The sequence below is a fragment of the Nuphar pumila genome, chromosome 15 (genome assembly GCF_984573655.1).
Source record: "Nuphar pumila chromosome 15, dmNupPumi1.hap1.1, whole genome shotgun sequence".
In the NCBI taxonomy this organism is placed as follows: domain Eukaryota; kingdom Viridiplantae; phylum Streptophyta; class Magnoliopsida; order Nymphaeales; family Nymphaeaceae; genus Nuphar; species Nuphar pumila.
In genome coordinates this window covers 15,572,730-15,586,675 of record NC_143263.1, presented here as the reverse complement: position 1 = coordinate 15,586,675, position 13,946 = coordinate 15,572,730, and the positions used below count along the sequence as shown (strand labels likewise).

The following is a 13,946-nucleotide window of genomic DNA, read 5'->3' as shown; positions in this document are numbered from 1 at the left end:
AAGAATTTTTGAAGAAGATTATCTCGCTACCATATGTGACCTCAGAATATCAGCTAGCAGACTTCTTTACAAAAGTCTTGCCTTCCCTAAGGTTTCATTTTTTGTTGGACAACCTTTCAGTGATCCCACTGTAAGTTTGAAGGGGAGTGTTAATGTAAACATATGTATGTATCTTAGGGGCATTTTTATTTTTTCACATGTAATTCTCAATAAGTGTATTATTTTATTTCTTTTCTTTTATTCTTTTATATTTTTTATTGTAAATATTCTCAGCCCTAAAGGAATTTTTGGGAATCTTTCTAGGAGTCGTTGGACCCTACCCAATGGCTAGATTTCTAGCTGTCCCAATGACTCTTTAGAGCCTCCTTTTTGTATATAAAGGGGTGTGACCCCTCTCTCATTGTATCCTTTTTCTCAAGGGTTATTCCCTAATAAAGTGCATTCCTTTATGTGTGTTCGCAGACCTTAAGAGGCTTCTTTTTATATCTTCTTTGTGTTGGACCCCATAAGTGGTCATTTTTCAAGTTGTGCCTTAGCCCATAAGTGGCTCACTATAGAATCATATTGGTTCGTGACAATTTGGTGGTGTGATTGGCTCCCACTTTCTGATTTATATCCAGCTCCATTTGCCTTAGCCAACAACGGGCAAGCATTGATATGTCAATTGGATTGAGGATGAAGGTTGGAGATTGCAATTCAGAAGAAACTTCAAAGATCTGAGCTAGAAGATTGGCTGCAACACAAGGATAGGTTAGTCAGTTGGAACTTGAATGTTGGAGTAGACTCAATTTGTTTGGAGGTGCAAAAAATCAGGGTCTTCCATCTCAGCCTCATTTTACTGAGCATTGTGCCCAATGGGTGCTGAACCTTTCTCAAAAGACACTATTTACAATTTTGGGTCCTCACCTAGAGCAAAATGTTTCACCTAATTAGTTGTGCTTAATAAAATCAACACAAAGAATAATTTGAAGAGGATTGTTTTTCATTTGGTGAGCATCTGCTAGCTATGGTAGGTTGGAGAAGAATTGATGGAGTGCCGCGTATGGTACTACCAAGGTTTCCAATGGCTCTTCAAGATAGCTTGGCCAAGACTGTCTAGATTCCCAACCACTCAGCTGCATTTGTGGATTGCTGCTTAGTGCCCGTTATACATGTAAAAGTAAAGACTCTATGGAAATGGTGGCTGCTCTCTACATATGGCTAAAAAGAAATAACAAGGTATACAAAGGTAAGAGTTTGAAGTTGGAACTCATCTACACAGCCAAAAGGAAATTCTTGCTTGTGTGCATACCAAGTAGCCGCACAAGGATCTATCTTGGATTGGTCAGCCAAGTGTTAAACTGATTCTTCTTTGTTGTACTAGGTTACTACTTGTCAATGTTCACCTACTTCTAATAAAGAATCTTTATTGTTCTCAAAATAAAGGAAAAAAAAACATTGTCATGGTATCAAAGCAGACGCGGAAGTGCTAGCATGGGTCAATCCACTTTGACCCGTTTTTATAGTTGACACACTTTTGTATTACCTCTTATTACTGTCATTTTGATGTTAATGCCAAGTTCTCAAATAAAGACACTTTGAAAATTCCATTTTGGATCATTGGACAAGACGGCTTATAGTGTCTACTACTAAAGCTCATTACCAAACCAAAAAATGTCCGATAGCAATTCGGTTCATTCCATAAGATAGGGAGTTAGCGCTCGATGTCGTTGGTGTTAGATTTATATCTGTATTGGATATGGATCCGATTTCAGGATCCATATCCGAACAGATCCAAACGAATGTGGCATACTTGTAATTTCTGTGTTGTTTTATTATAAATACATACAGCAAAGAGGGTATCGATATCACGTACCCTATTTTCCCATTCAGCATCCCTTTTCTTTCTCTCTCCCTCTTCTCTCTTCTCTTCTCCCTAATTTGTATTTTCAGGTTGAAGGCAGATCTCCAAGGTTTGAAGGTGCAGATTCTAACATGGTATCAGAGCATCCGTGATCGATCTTTTCCCTGTATTCACGCCTGTCACGATAGAGCAAGTCCTCTTCACGATCGAACGAGTATTCTGCAGGATCAAGCGAGCCTTCACGCCCGTCGCGATCGAGCAGCGAGTCTTCACGCCTGTTGCGATCGAGCGAGCATTCTTCAGCCTCTCAGCCACGATTGATCACGATTAAACCTCGCTCCACCGAGCCACGACTGATCACGATCAGATAGTCTTCACGCCTGTCAATCAGACCTCGCTGGTTCGCTGGTTTTTCTTCTTTGCAGCTGCCAATCAGATCTCATTTCACCGAGCAACATCACGATCAAACCTCGTTCCACCGAGCATCTGTGGACACGCAGTCAAGTATTTTTACCTGTCAATGACTGCTGAGCATTGATTATCTCACTCCAGTTGAGCATTAGCAGTCGAGCATCCTTGCCTGTCCACGTCTGCTGAGTATTGAACTTCTCATTTTTTTTTTTGGCCGAGTATTTTTTTTTTTTAAGGGCAATATTATATCAGCATCATAATGTCTACCCTCTCTTCGAGTTTTCTTTCCCAACTCATTTCCCAAAAGTTAACCCATTCCAACTATTTGACGTGGAAACGTCAGATAGTCCCTTTCATTAAGAGCCATTGTCTGTATGGTCACATTGATGGCTCCACCCTAGTCCCGCCTGAATTCATCTTGGGTGAAACAAAGGAGGCTACCAGTTCAGGGACCGCTACAGATAATATCCCTAACCCAGCATATGCTGTATGGATGGCACATGACCAGGCTTTAGTGGCTTATATTACTTCTACTCTCTCTGAAGAAGTACTTGCAGGCATTGATGATGATATCTCGGCTTTACAACTATGGAATACACTTGCAAAGACATACTCTCAAGTTTCAGAAGCTAGATATCTTCAATTGAAGCGTCAATTTCAAAGTATCAATAGAGGCTCTAGATCTGTACTTGAGTATCTTTATGAAATTAAAAATGTAAGCGATCAACTTGCTGTTATAGGTCATCCTATTTCAGACAAGGATAAAGTCCAGCAGGCCCTTAGTGGTCTAGGGTCAGAGTTTGATATATTTTGCACTGCCCTAGAGGTTCTCCCTGTCTTACCCTCTTTTGAAGACTTAAAGGCAAAACTGATTCAGCATGAGGCTAGTAGAGTTCACAGGCATGATGCTTCTATTCCTACTTCGGCTAGTATTTTAGTCACCTCTACACATGGTACGTCAGGGCAGCGTGCACACATCTTGGGTCATACATCTGGACAAGGAAAGGGTATTCTCCCTACTCCTCAGGGCAGCACTCATGTTAACTTGCCGAAGCGCATCCCTACATGTTTTTATTGCAACAAGAGAGGACATGTTAAATCTGAATGTTGGCACAATCCTCAGAACAAATCTAAGGGAGGTCGACGTGATCACAGGCCAAACCCCTCTGCCATTCCTAGATCGTCTTCCTCCTCCTTCACACCTGATGCTCAACAACTCCTAATGACGGCGATTTCTAATCTGAATCTCAAGCAAAACAATGATGGTGTCTGGTATGTGGACTCCGGTGCTGCCGCTCATGTGACTGATGATGCAGGTAAACTATCTAGTGTTTCTCCATACTTAGCAAGAGGTTCTGTAGTTACAGGTGACGGCACCCATCACAAAATCACTCACATTGGAAATGCACATGTGTCTTTGCCAAATACTTCTCTTCCTTTACAAAATGTTTTAGTTGTTCCTAATGTCAAGAAAAACATCATTTCAGTATCTAAACTCATTGATGACTCTTCCACATCAGTTGAATTCACTCCTTCCTCTGTTTTTTGTCAAGGACCCTCTCACCAAGACGATATTCGCTGAAGGAATTCGTGAAGGCAACATGTACGTCCTCAAGGAAGCTCCTCCAGTGTCCAAGTCCAGTCCGCTTGTTTCTCCTTCAGTTGATCCGAATGAAGTCAATTTGACTCAAGTTGATATGCCGACCATTTGGCATAATCGATTAGGCCATTGTAGTCATTCTTTTATTGCCAGTCTTGTTAATAATGGATTGTTACACAAATCCAGTTTGAAATCTGTTAGTGAGTCAGGCATGTGCTCAAGTTGTCAACTCTGTAAGAGTCATGCTCTTCCTTTTAATTCCATAAATAAAAGAGCTTCTAAATTGTTTGAAACGATATACTCCGATGTTTGGGGACCAGCTCCTGTCTCATCTCCTTCTGGCAGTAGATACTATGTCATTTTCGTTGATTCCTTTTCTCGCTATACATGGATACATTTCATAAAACACAAATCTGAAGTGTTTCATCTATTTACCCAATTTCATGCCCTCATCCAAAATAAATTTTCATCCAACATAGTGCATTTTCAATGTGATGATGGTGGTGAATATTTATCATCTGAATTTACCGAATACTTGCTGAATCATGGCATCACTAGACAGATATCCTGTCCACACACACCACAGCAAAATGGCATTGCAGAACGCAAGCACCGACACATTGTAGAGACTGCCTTAAGCATGCTTCATGACACTGATCTCTCTATGACTCTATGGACTGAGGCATTTCACACAGCTGTTTATGTTATAAATCGACTGCCTCTAGCTCTTCTCGCTGGGAAATCTCCTTTCTTTCTTTTGAATAATGAGCATCCTAAATATGATGAGCTTCGGGTTTTTGGATGCATTTGCTATGTTCATGTTGATTCCAGCATCCGGAACAAATTTCAGACACGAGCTATAATGTGTCAGTTTGTGGGTTATGCGGATCATTATCGAGGCTATAGATGCTATAATCCCCTTACAGGTCGTATACATGTTTCAAGACATGTCGTTTTTGATGAACTCAGATTGCAATTTCATACTTCATCCAAGGCCGTTCATGATTCAGCATCTAGACTATATGATCCATGGCTGTGTTCAAATATCTTAAGTGGTGGAATTCAACCGACTATTTTTCCAGTTTCTTCTGACAGTACTCACATTGAAGCAGATATGTCTGATGCCCAGATGGATAGTACTCATAATGAAGCAGACATGTCTGATGCTCAGATGGATGATCCTCCTTTAGACAGGTTCTCTGGCTTGGTTTATTCTCGTCGCACTCCTGCCCCTACCATTGACTCTGCCATTGTTCCTTCTCATTCACGAAGGTCCACTCGAGCAAGACATCCCGTGGATAGATGGATAAGCTATGACTCTTTCACTTTGGATTTTCAACTTTTTATGACCAGTTTGCATAAACAGACTGAACCAAAGTGTTATTCTCAGGCCTCTCACAATTCCCGTTGGATTGAAGCCATGAATGAAGAAATGGAAGCCTTGAATGAATGTCAAACATGGGAAGTCGTTCCTCGACCAAAGGATAAGAATATTGTTGGATCCAAATGGGTTTATAAAATCAAATATAAACCAGATGGAAGTATTGATAGGTATAAAGCTCGTCTTGTAGCCAGAGGTTTCACTCAACAACATGGGGAAGATTATGATGAGACTTTCAGCCCTGTTGTTAAGATGAGTACAATCCGAGTTATTCTCTCTCTTGCAGTTACTTTTGGATGGTCATTACATCAACTTGATGTCAAAAATGCTTTTCTTCATGGTTTTCTCAAAGAGGATGTTTACATGGAACAGCCACCAGGATATGCTACTAGTGATCCTAATTTATGGGTGTGCAAGTTGCACAAGTCATTATATGGGTTAAAACAGGCTTCTCGTTCATGGTTTGAAAGGTTCTCTCTTCACATTCAAGAAGCTGGTTTTCAGAAGAGCGCCCTTGACCATTCTCTTTTTATCTATCACAAAGGAGGGATCACTACTTGGTTATTGATATATGTGGACGACATTATTCTCACGGGTAATACTTCTTCTCATATTGTCCAGATCAAAGAAGTGTTAGAACAACATTTCAAAATGAAAGACCTTGGGGACCTCAGATACTTTTTGGGGGTTGAATTAGACAGGACTAAGGATTCCCTTACCCTCTCTCAGCACAAATATGCCCTTGATATTCTTACATCCTCTGGTATGACTGATTGTAAGCCCACTAACACACCCAGTGTTTTGCATACAAAGTTGAACGTTTCAGATGGCAGTCCTCCATATCCTGTTCCTACTTTTTATCGCAGTATTGTTGGGAAACTTCAATATTTAACATTCACTCGTCCCGACATTGTATATGCCGTCAATCAGGTTTCCCAGTTTATGAATGCTCCCACAGATGCTCATATGGAAGCTGTCAAGCGTATCTTACGTTACCTCAAGGGGACTATTGGCGATGGACTTACTTATAAACGCGTCTCTCCTACTGTGGATGGCCATATTATCTCTACATACACTGATGCTGATTGGGGAAGCGATCTTGATGAACGCCGCTCTGTTTCTGGCTATTGTGTCTTTCTTAATTCTAATCTTGTGTGTTGGAGTAGTCGCAGACAACGCGCCATTGCCAAATCCAGCACAGAAGCTGAATATAGGGCCATGGCTGCTGGCACAGCCGATGCTACTTGGCTTCGTCATCTTCTTGGGGAATTGTCTCTTCCTATTGCTCAGTCTAACATGCTTGTTGACAACCAAAGTGCCATCAAAATCTCATTCAATCCCATCCTTCACAGTCGTACCAAACACATTGAGATTGATCAACATTTCATCCGTCAGAAAATAGAAGATGAGGAAATCTCCCCTGCGTATATACATACTTCTGAACAAGTTGCTGATCTTTTCACCAAAGGACTTACTGGATCACAGTTTTGGTATTTGAAGAACAAGTTGGGCATGATGAAATATCATGCACAACTTGAGGGGGGATGTTAGATTTATATCTGTATTGGATATGGATCCGATTTCAGGATCCATATCCGAACAGATCCAAACGAATGTGGCATACTTGTAATTTCTGTGTTGTTTTATTATAAATACATACAGCAAAGAGGGTATCGATATCACGTACCCTATTTTCCCATTCAGCATCCCTTTTCTTTCTCTCTCCCTCTTCTCTCTTCTCTTCTCCCTAATTTGTATTTTCAGGTTGAAGGCAGATCTCCAAGGTTTGAAGGTGCAGATTCTAACAGTTGGTACTATCCAATCGAATCCAATGCCACCTAATGCTGATTGGACTCAATGAATTGGAAAGTTCAACCAACCCAATCTTTCTTCGAAATATTGAGTACGAGTAGACTATAAGAGGATCATGAGGAAGTGTTTTATTTATCTATTATTATATACAATCCAATACCTTATAGTCTATGGAATTCAAACCTGAACTTTCTCATTATTTCTTTTAGAAACTGGGTCTGTCCTTTCTTTCTTTCAGAACCTTTCCTCCCACTCGGTTCACTTCGTTCACTGCGTTCACTAGCTCGGATACCTCAGAAGAAGAGAAAGGTCAAAATAGAAGATAAAAAACTAGCTCTTTCCCTCTACTTTGTCACTCCTTCTATCAATGCAGCTACAAGTCTCATACTTTGCTGCCCATATTTGTCCTCTTTTCAACTCTAATCTCTCATATCATTTGTCTTCTCCCTTTTCCAATTGATGTTCTCATTTTACGTTCCCAGTCTTCACCTTTTAAAGATCTAACCAGCTTTCATACTCCCCCTTTCTTTCTGTTCTCACTTCCTCTAATTTCTTGATCTTCTTTAACCTTAACCTCATTTGAAAATCACATCTGAATATACATCCTAATCATTAAAAAAAACTTGCTGATGTTGAAGTCGATGGACTTGATTATGTTTCGTATGGTACCTTTACAGAGAACTACAGAAGGGGTCTTTAGGTTATTTAGCCAAGATTGTAACAGATAACCATACAGGGCTGACTTTAGATGTACAAAAAACAAGTGTCTTATCATTAAGAAATCGGCAACCTGCCTATCCTAAAGAAAACAAAAAACGGCAATATGTAAGCAGTGACACTAATGAGATTCCATTGCCGCAGAGAATTAGGCTCATGGTGAAAATGAAAGCCTGCAAATAGATCGAGCGTTTGTGTGCCTATGAACTAGAATACGACCAAGAGATAATGCCATAGACCAACTAATCTAATCCCCATGTTGGTTAAAAGCATGATCAATTTCAGGTTTAAGGCGTTAGCATGATGAAAAACCTAGCAATCTTACAACTGTTTCAGACATAGAACACCATTCATCAACACAAACATCAACAAATCAACCAATAAAGTACATCAAGCAACAGCCATCGATCAATTATACATGGAAATTTATGAACTTGCCAAAAAACCACAAATGAAACACCAAACACCATTTCAATCTTTCAACGGGAAAAACTTGAAAACGAACCTCGAGAGCTTTGCAGACTCTGTCGACCTCGAGGGCGTAATTGATCTTCATGGAGGTCATGATGATCTCGATCACGCCCACGCACGACTGCCTGGACGGCTCGAACACCGGCAGAGCCAGCGACCCGCGGACGTCGTAGTGCAGGGCGTGGCTCAACCTGGGGTACTCCTCGCTGCTGTAGTACTGAACATTGGGCGTCCACTCCGGCAGCTTATGCCGGAAAACCCGGCCGGGGAGGCCGATCCCGCGCTCCTCTGCACTGTCAGCGGCAGAAAACTGGTACGAGACGGAGACCGTCCTGTAATTCAAGAGGCCGGGGCTCTGCGGATCGAGAACGAAGGGCTGGCCGGAGGTGGTGAGAACGTAGCGGCCGCCGCTCTTGACCGGAGCCCACACCTGAACCAGAGCGTGCCGCTCCGCCGACTGCTTGAAGTAGTAACGCAGAGCCTCGCTCAGCCTCTCTTTGAACACTCTCGACCTCTCCTCCATGGATTCTGGGGGTCGAGGGACCAGCCAATTGAGTTGTGTTGGTGGTGGCTCGCCGGATTCCGGAGGGTGGTAGTCGGAAAAAAACTCCCATGAACGAGGGCTCGGATCGGTTTGGTGGTCGCCACCGCCATCGGCGTTGAAGTCGTTAACCCAATTGAGATCGATGCTTTCCAGATCGAAATCCATCAATTCCTGGTGGGGAAACTCGTTACTGACGTTGGCCTTTCCGGTGTCGGGGATTAGAAAGGGAGAAGGATCTGGCCGTCGGGGAGATGAACGGCCCCAGAATTTGTTGGTCATGTGGGGGAGGGAGGAGTGTTGTTTTCTGCAGGTGGGTGTTATTATATTGGGCTTCGGTGGGTTTATGTGACATAGGCATGATTTGACTAACGGCTATCGGGAGCCACTAGATTCCATGAATCAATCGCCAACAGCATAAGTTGATTCTGTCTCCTATTGAGCTGATTTTATAGAATATGTGATACTAAAAATGACCGTACTATCGCAATAACACACGTTTCTTAAATGCTTTTAAAATTATCAAATCTGTCTATGTTTAAAATTGTAAATATTGTTATTTTTATGGTACTTATCATTTTTTGTGCAAATTTCTTTTATACGGGATGTTTTGAAGTTCGAGTTTTAAAAAAAATTTGTTGTTTTTTTATGCAAAGTTATTACATTTTTTATGCGAAGTAACCTACTTATTTGAACATTTTTTTGGTTTGAGTTTGAAAAAAAATTATATATTTTTTATGCACAATTCTGAAATTTTTTATGCGAAATAACTCAAGTATTTACGAGGTTCGAGTTTATACAAAGTTATTACATTTTTGATGCAATGTAACTTAGGTATTTGCGTAGTTTGTCGGTTCAAGTTTAAAAAAATAATTGTAGATTTTTTATGCGAATTTAAAATTTTTTTATGCAAAATCTCAGGTATTTGTGATGTTTAGAAGTTCGAGTTTAAAAGAAAGTTTATCAAACATATCTAGATTAAGTATTTTTCACAGGAATCTTCAATGCTTTAGGTAAATGTGAACAAAGAGATAAAGTCGATTAATCGACCTCCCCTCTTCAATGCCCTAACCAAAATTAGGGTTGAGCCTCTTGTAACTTTGCAATTTTATTTACGAAATATGTTGTAATTTGTGAAGCTACTATGGAGCCTCTCTTGACCTATAAAAGGGGGCTCTCATTGCTAGCATAAGACAAGAAATCAAAACGATTAGAATGTTCGTCGCTCTCTCTATTTGGATGTCACATATATGCAAGTTTATGAGGAGGATGAAAGGGAGGCTCCCGTATGTTGGAGTGAAGGGTGGTAGTCAAATACTGGGAGTCCCTTATGAGGTGTTGTTGCCACCTTTGAACTTGCATTGACAAGTTTAAGAGAAGTTAAGCTTGCGTTGTCCTATAACTCTTTTCATACGTAGTCTGATTTCTGCAGTACGTTAGAGCAGATACTCTCTCAATTTTCAGAGTGAGTTGGTTTGAATTGTGTACATATTCTGCGATGAATGAAAAAAAAAAGAAAATTAACAAACAAATACCAACACATTACAGGCAAAGGGCTGGTTTGAGCAATCAGTTTCATTACAGCTATTATCAAACCAAGCCTTTGCTTGGAATGTGATGGTATTTTTTGGTTAATTTTTTTTTGTCGTGACCATGTACACAGTTCAAAGCAACTCGCTCTGAAATTTGGAGGAGTATTCGCTCTAATGTACTGTGGAAATCAGGTTGTGTATGAGAAGAGTCACAGGACAGCGCAAGCTTAACTTTCCCTAAACTTGTCGATGCAAGTTCAAAGAAGGCAACATCACCTTATTGGGTCCTTGAAATGAATGATTATATGAGCATGTTCATTTGTTAATGAATGTAGTCAATTTGATTAATTGACAAATTAGTGGAATGAATGATTGTATGAACATGTTCATTTATTAATGAATGTAATCAATTTGATTCATTGTAAATTTAATTCATGGTCATTTTTTTATTCTTTGTAATTTTGATTTAGTCATTTTTTTATTCACTGTAAATTTGATTAACTGTTAATTCGATCCATTTGTAAATCGGATTCATTGTCTTTTTTTTTTCTTTGCATAAACTATTAAAAGGTAAAAATTGCAAACCTATGAAGTCTGCATAAACTGCTCAAATACGTGATTTACTTCACGAATAAAATTTATGAAATTTGCATAAAAATGTGTGAACTTTCTTTTAAACTCAAACCTTTACATAAAAAATGTAAGCACTTGCATAAAAAATAACAAACTTTCTTTTAAACTTGAACCTCGAAACTTTGCAAATACTTGAGTTACTTTGCATAAAAAATTTACTAAATTCGCATAAACAATCTGCGAACTTTTATTTAAAATTGAATCGATAAACTGCGCAAATACCTGAGTTACTTCGAATAAAAAATGTAACATCACATAAAAAATTTGTGAAATATCTTTCAAACTCGAACCTCCAAACTGTGCAAATACTTAAGTTACTTCGTATAAAAAATTCAAAAATGCGGATAAAAAAACTGCAAAATTTCTTTTAAAATCGAACCTAAAGCTTTTTTTAAAATTTATTTCAGGGAAGATGGAGGTGAAAATTTTATCCTAGAATGTTTCGTTCAAGTATGCTTCGGTTCGAGTTTAAAATAAATTTCACAGATTTTTTATGTAAATTTAGCAATTTTTTATGCGAAGTAACGCAAGTATTTACGATGTTTTGAGGTTTGAGTTTAAAGGAAAGTTCACTTGCACATATTTTATGTGACGTTGTTACATGCGAGGTAACTCGAGTATTTGCGAAGTTTGTCAGTTTGAGTTAAAAAAAATCATAAATTTTTTATGCGATGTTATTATATTTTTTATGCGAGACAACTCAATTATTTGCGATGTTCTCGGTTAGAGTTAAAAAAAAATTATAAATTTTTTATGCGATGTTATTATATTTTTATGTGAGGTAACTCAAGTATTTATAATGTTTGTTGGTTCGAGTTAAAAAAAAATCATAGATTTTTAATGTGATGTTATTACATTTTTTTATGCGAGGTAACTTAAGTATTTGCGATGTTTGTCGGTTCGAGTTAAAAAAAATAAAAATTTTTTTATACGAATTTACAAAATTTTTATTCCAAGTAACTCAAGTATTTGTGATGTTTGTCGGTTTCAATTTAAAAGAAAGTTTGCGCTCTCTTATTTTATGCAAATTTGGTAAATTTTTAATGCATGATAATTCAGGTATTTGTGAGGTTGGAGTTTTCAGTGAAGACGGAGGAAATTCGCATATGAAGGAAATTAATACCAAAAAAATGATAGGAGAGAAGGCTAAAAAATCATTAAAATATCAGTATTTATGATTTTGGACAACAGATGAATTTTGACAATTTTGAAGGCATTTTAAGAAACATATTATTTTTGTCATACGTACCAGGAAGACATCATCACATAATAAGCAATTGAGCAACAATGATTGAATTCTTTTTTATGGGAGTGACTCTTACAGAGAGAGAGAGAGAGAGAGAGAGAGAGAGAGAGAGAGCTGGCTTCTTGAACTTAAAGCCCCGACCCTCTAGACAGCAAAAATCAGCGAGAGAAACAAAGCAAGTGACATCAGGTGGATCCTTGCAATGAGTCAACCACATTGAAATCGTACGATCCAACACTTTTTTTAGAAGGAAATAAGTGGTCTAGATTCATATGTTATGGGCGTCACCCCCTTGAGCAAGCCTAAGCATGGTGACTCCACGAAGGCAAGCGGTAAGCCCATGAAGTTTTATGCTGTCGGGGTACAACGGCCGTAAGCACGGCCAGGTCCATGATCCTGTAAGCAGTATCTCCGTGTAAATATAAAATAAAACGTACAAGATCATGTGAAAATCGGGATTAATCAGCCCCAAAACAGGTCAAAACTCAATGAAAAGAATCTTGGGTAAATCGCATTTAACCGAGTAAATTGTGAATTATAGCCAAATCACCAACTTAAATTTTAATAATCATAAAAAGCTAATGCCCACAAACAAAGGGCTCTCTTCATTTGTCAGGGCAATTCGTGAACGTCACCAAGTTGACAGCAAATCAAAGCGTAATCCATAGTTGACGACAAGTAGGAGACCTGAGATTTTTAAGCCAATGAGTAAAGTGAATGTGGCAGTTTTTTAGATTATCTAAAATGAAAATCATAAAAATATAAAAACAAATAAGACAAAAAAAAAATTTAAATAAATTCTAACCGCCTAAGCTTTAAATAGTTCTCACGTATATATAGATAGATACCCTCTTTAGGAGACTAGAATATGTTGAACTAGGTATTTTCAACATTTTTTTTTTTCGTGAATCCAACCGACAAGATCTGTTTGATAGTATATCAACTTTCGGATTGTGTATTTTCAACAAAAAATACAATTTTTGGATGCTCGAATATTTACGATAAATTTGAATCATGAGTTTTTAAACTTGAAAAGATTTTGCTTGTGCATCTTAATTAATCGGCCGATTCAAGAGCCGGTCTCCATAAAACGGAGCATGTAGATCACATTCATTTCATACAGAGGTTTAAAAATAAATTAAAAACCACGAAAACCTCTTCCCATACTTCGTTTAACATATTTACAATAAACACATTCTAGACTTCTCTCTTCAGTCTATGAAGGGCGAAAGAGCGCTCTCTTTCAAGGGTGGTTACTTTTAGGCAAACCTTCTGGCTGTCTTTGCTACGAGAGACCTGTAAATTTTTAATTATGAGGTTATGTAGAATTTTGAAATAATATTGTTATTATTTAAATCATGAGATTTAGTTAAATGAAGAATTCGAGGAATTTAAAATTGAGAATTCGAATCCCCTGCAATTAGGTTGGTGTTTGGGTCGAAGATCGGATATGAACCTTGGGAAGGTCTGGGATCTAGTATCGATAGTAATTGAATCCAGTACCTGGATCTGAGGAGGATCTGAAATCCAACTAAAAAACTAGATATGGACCGATCCAAATTCTAATGGAAAGGATCAAATTTGGATCTTTATCTATAAAAGATGAAGATTCAAAATCCTGAGAATAATAAGAATATATATATATAGGATAGAATCACAATTTCTTAAAATTCTAGATTAGAACAATCACTCACCTAATTAGGGGTGGCAATCGTGTCGGGTTGGCGGGTCAGCATACCTCAACCCGAACCCGACCCGT

The 13,946-nt window shown here is 38.6% G+C and overlaps 1 protein-coding gene across 1 annotated transcript in view; it reads right to left on the bottom strand.

The window, feature by feature from the left end:
• LOC149814613 (protein NLP3-like) overlaps positions 1-9,057 on the bottom strand; it is a 29,435-nt gene extending 20,378 nt beyond the window's left edge. Inside the window, exon 1 of the mRNA XM_089989803.1 lies at positions 8,270-9,057. Coding sequence (XP_089845929.1) covers positions 8,270-8,944 — 675 coding nt within the window. The 5' untranslated portion in view covers positions 8,945-9,057. The remainder of the gene's footprint in view (positions 1-8,269) is intronic.
• Between the last annotated feature and the right edge of the window lie 4,889 nt (positions 9,058-13,946).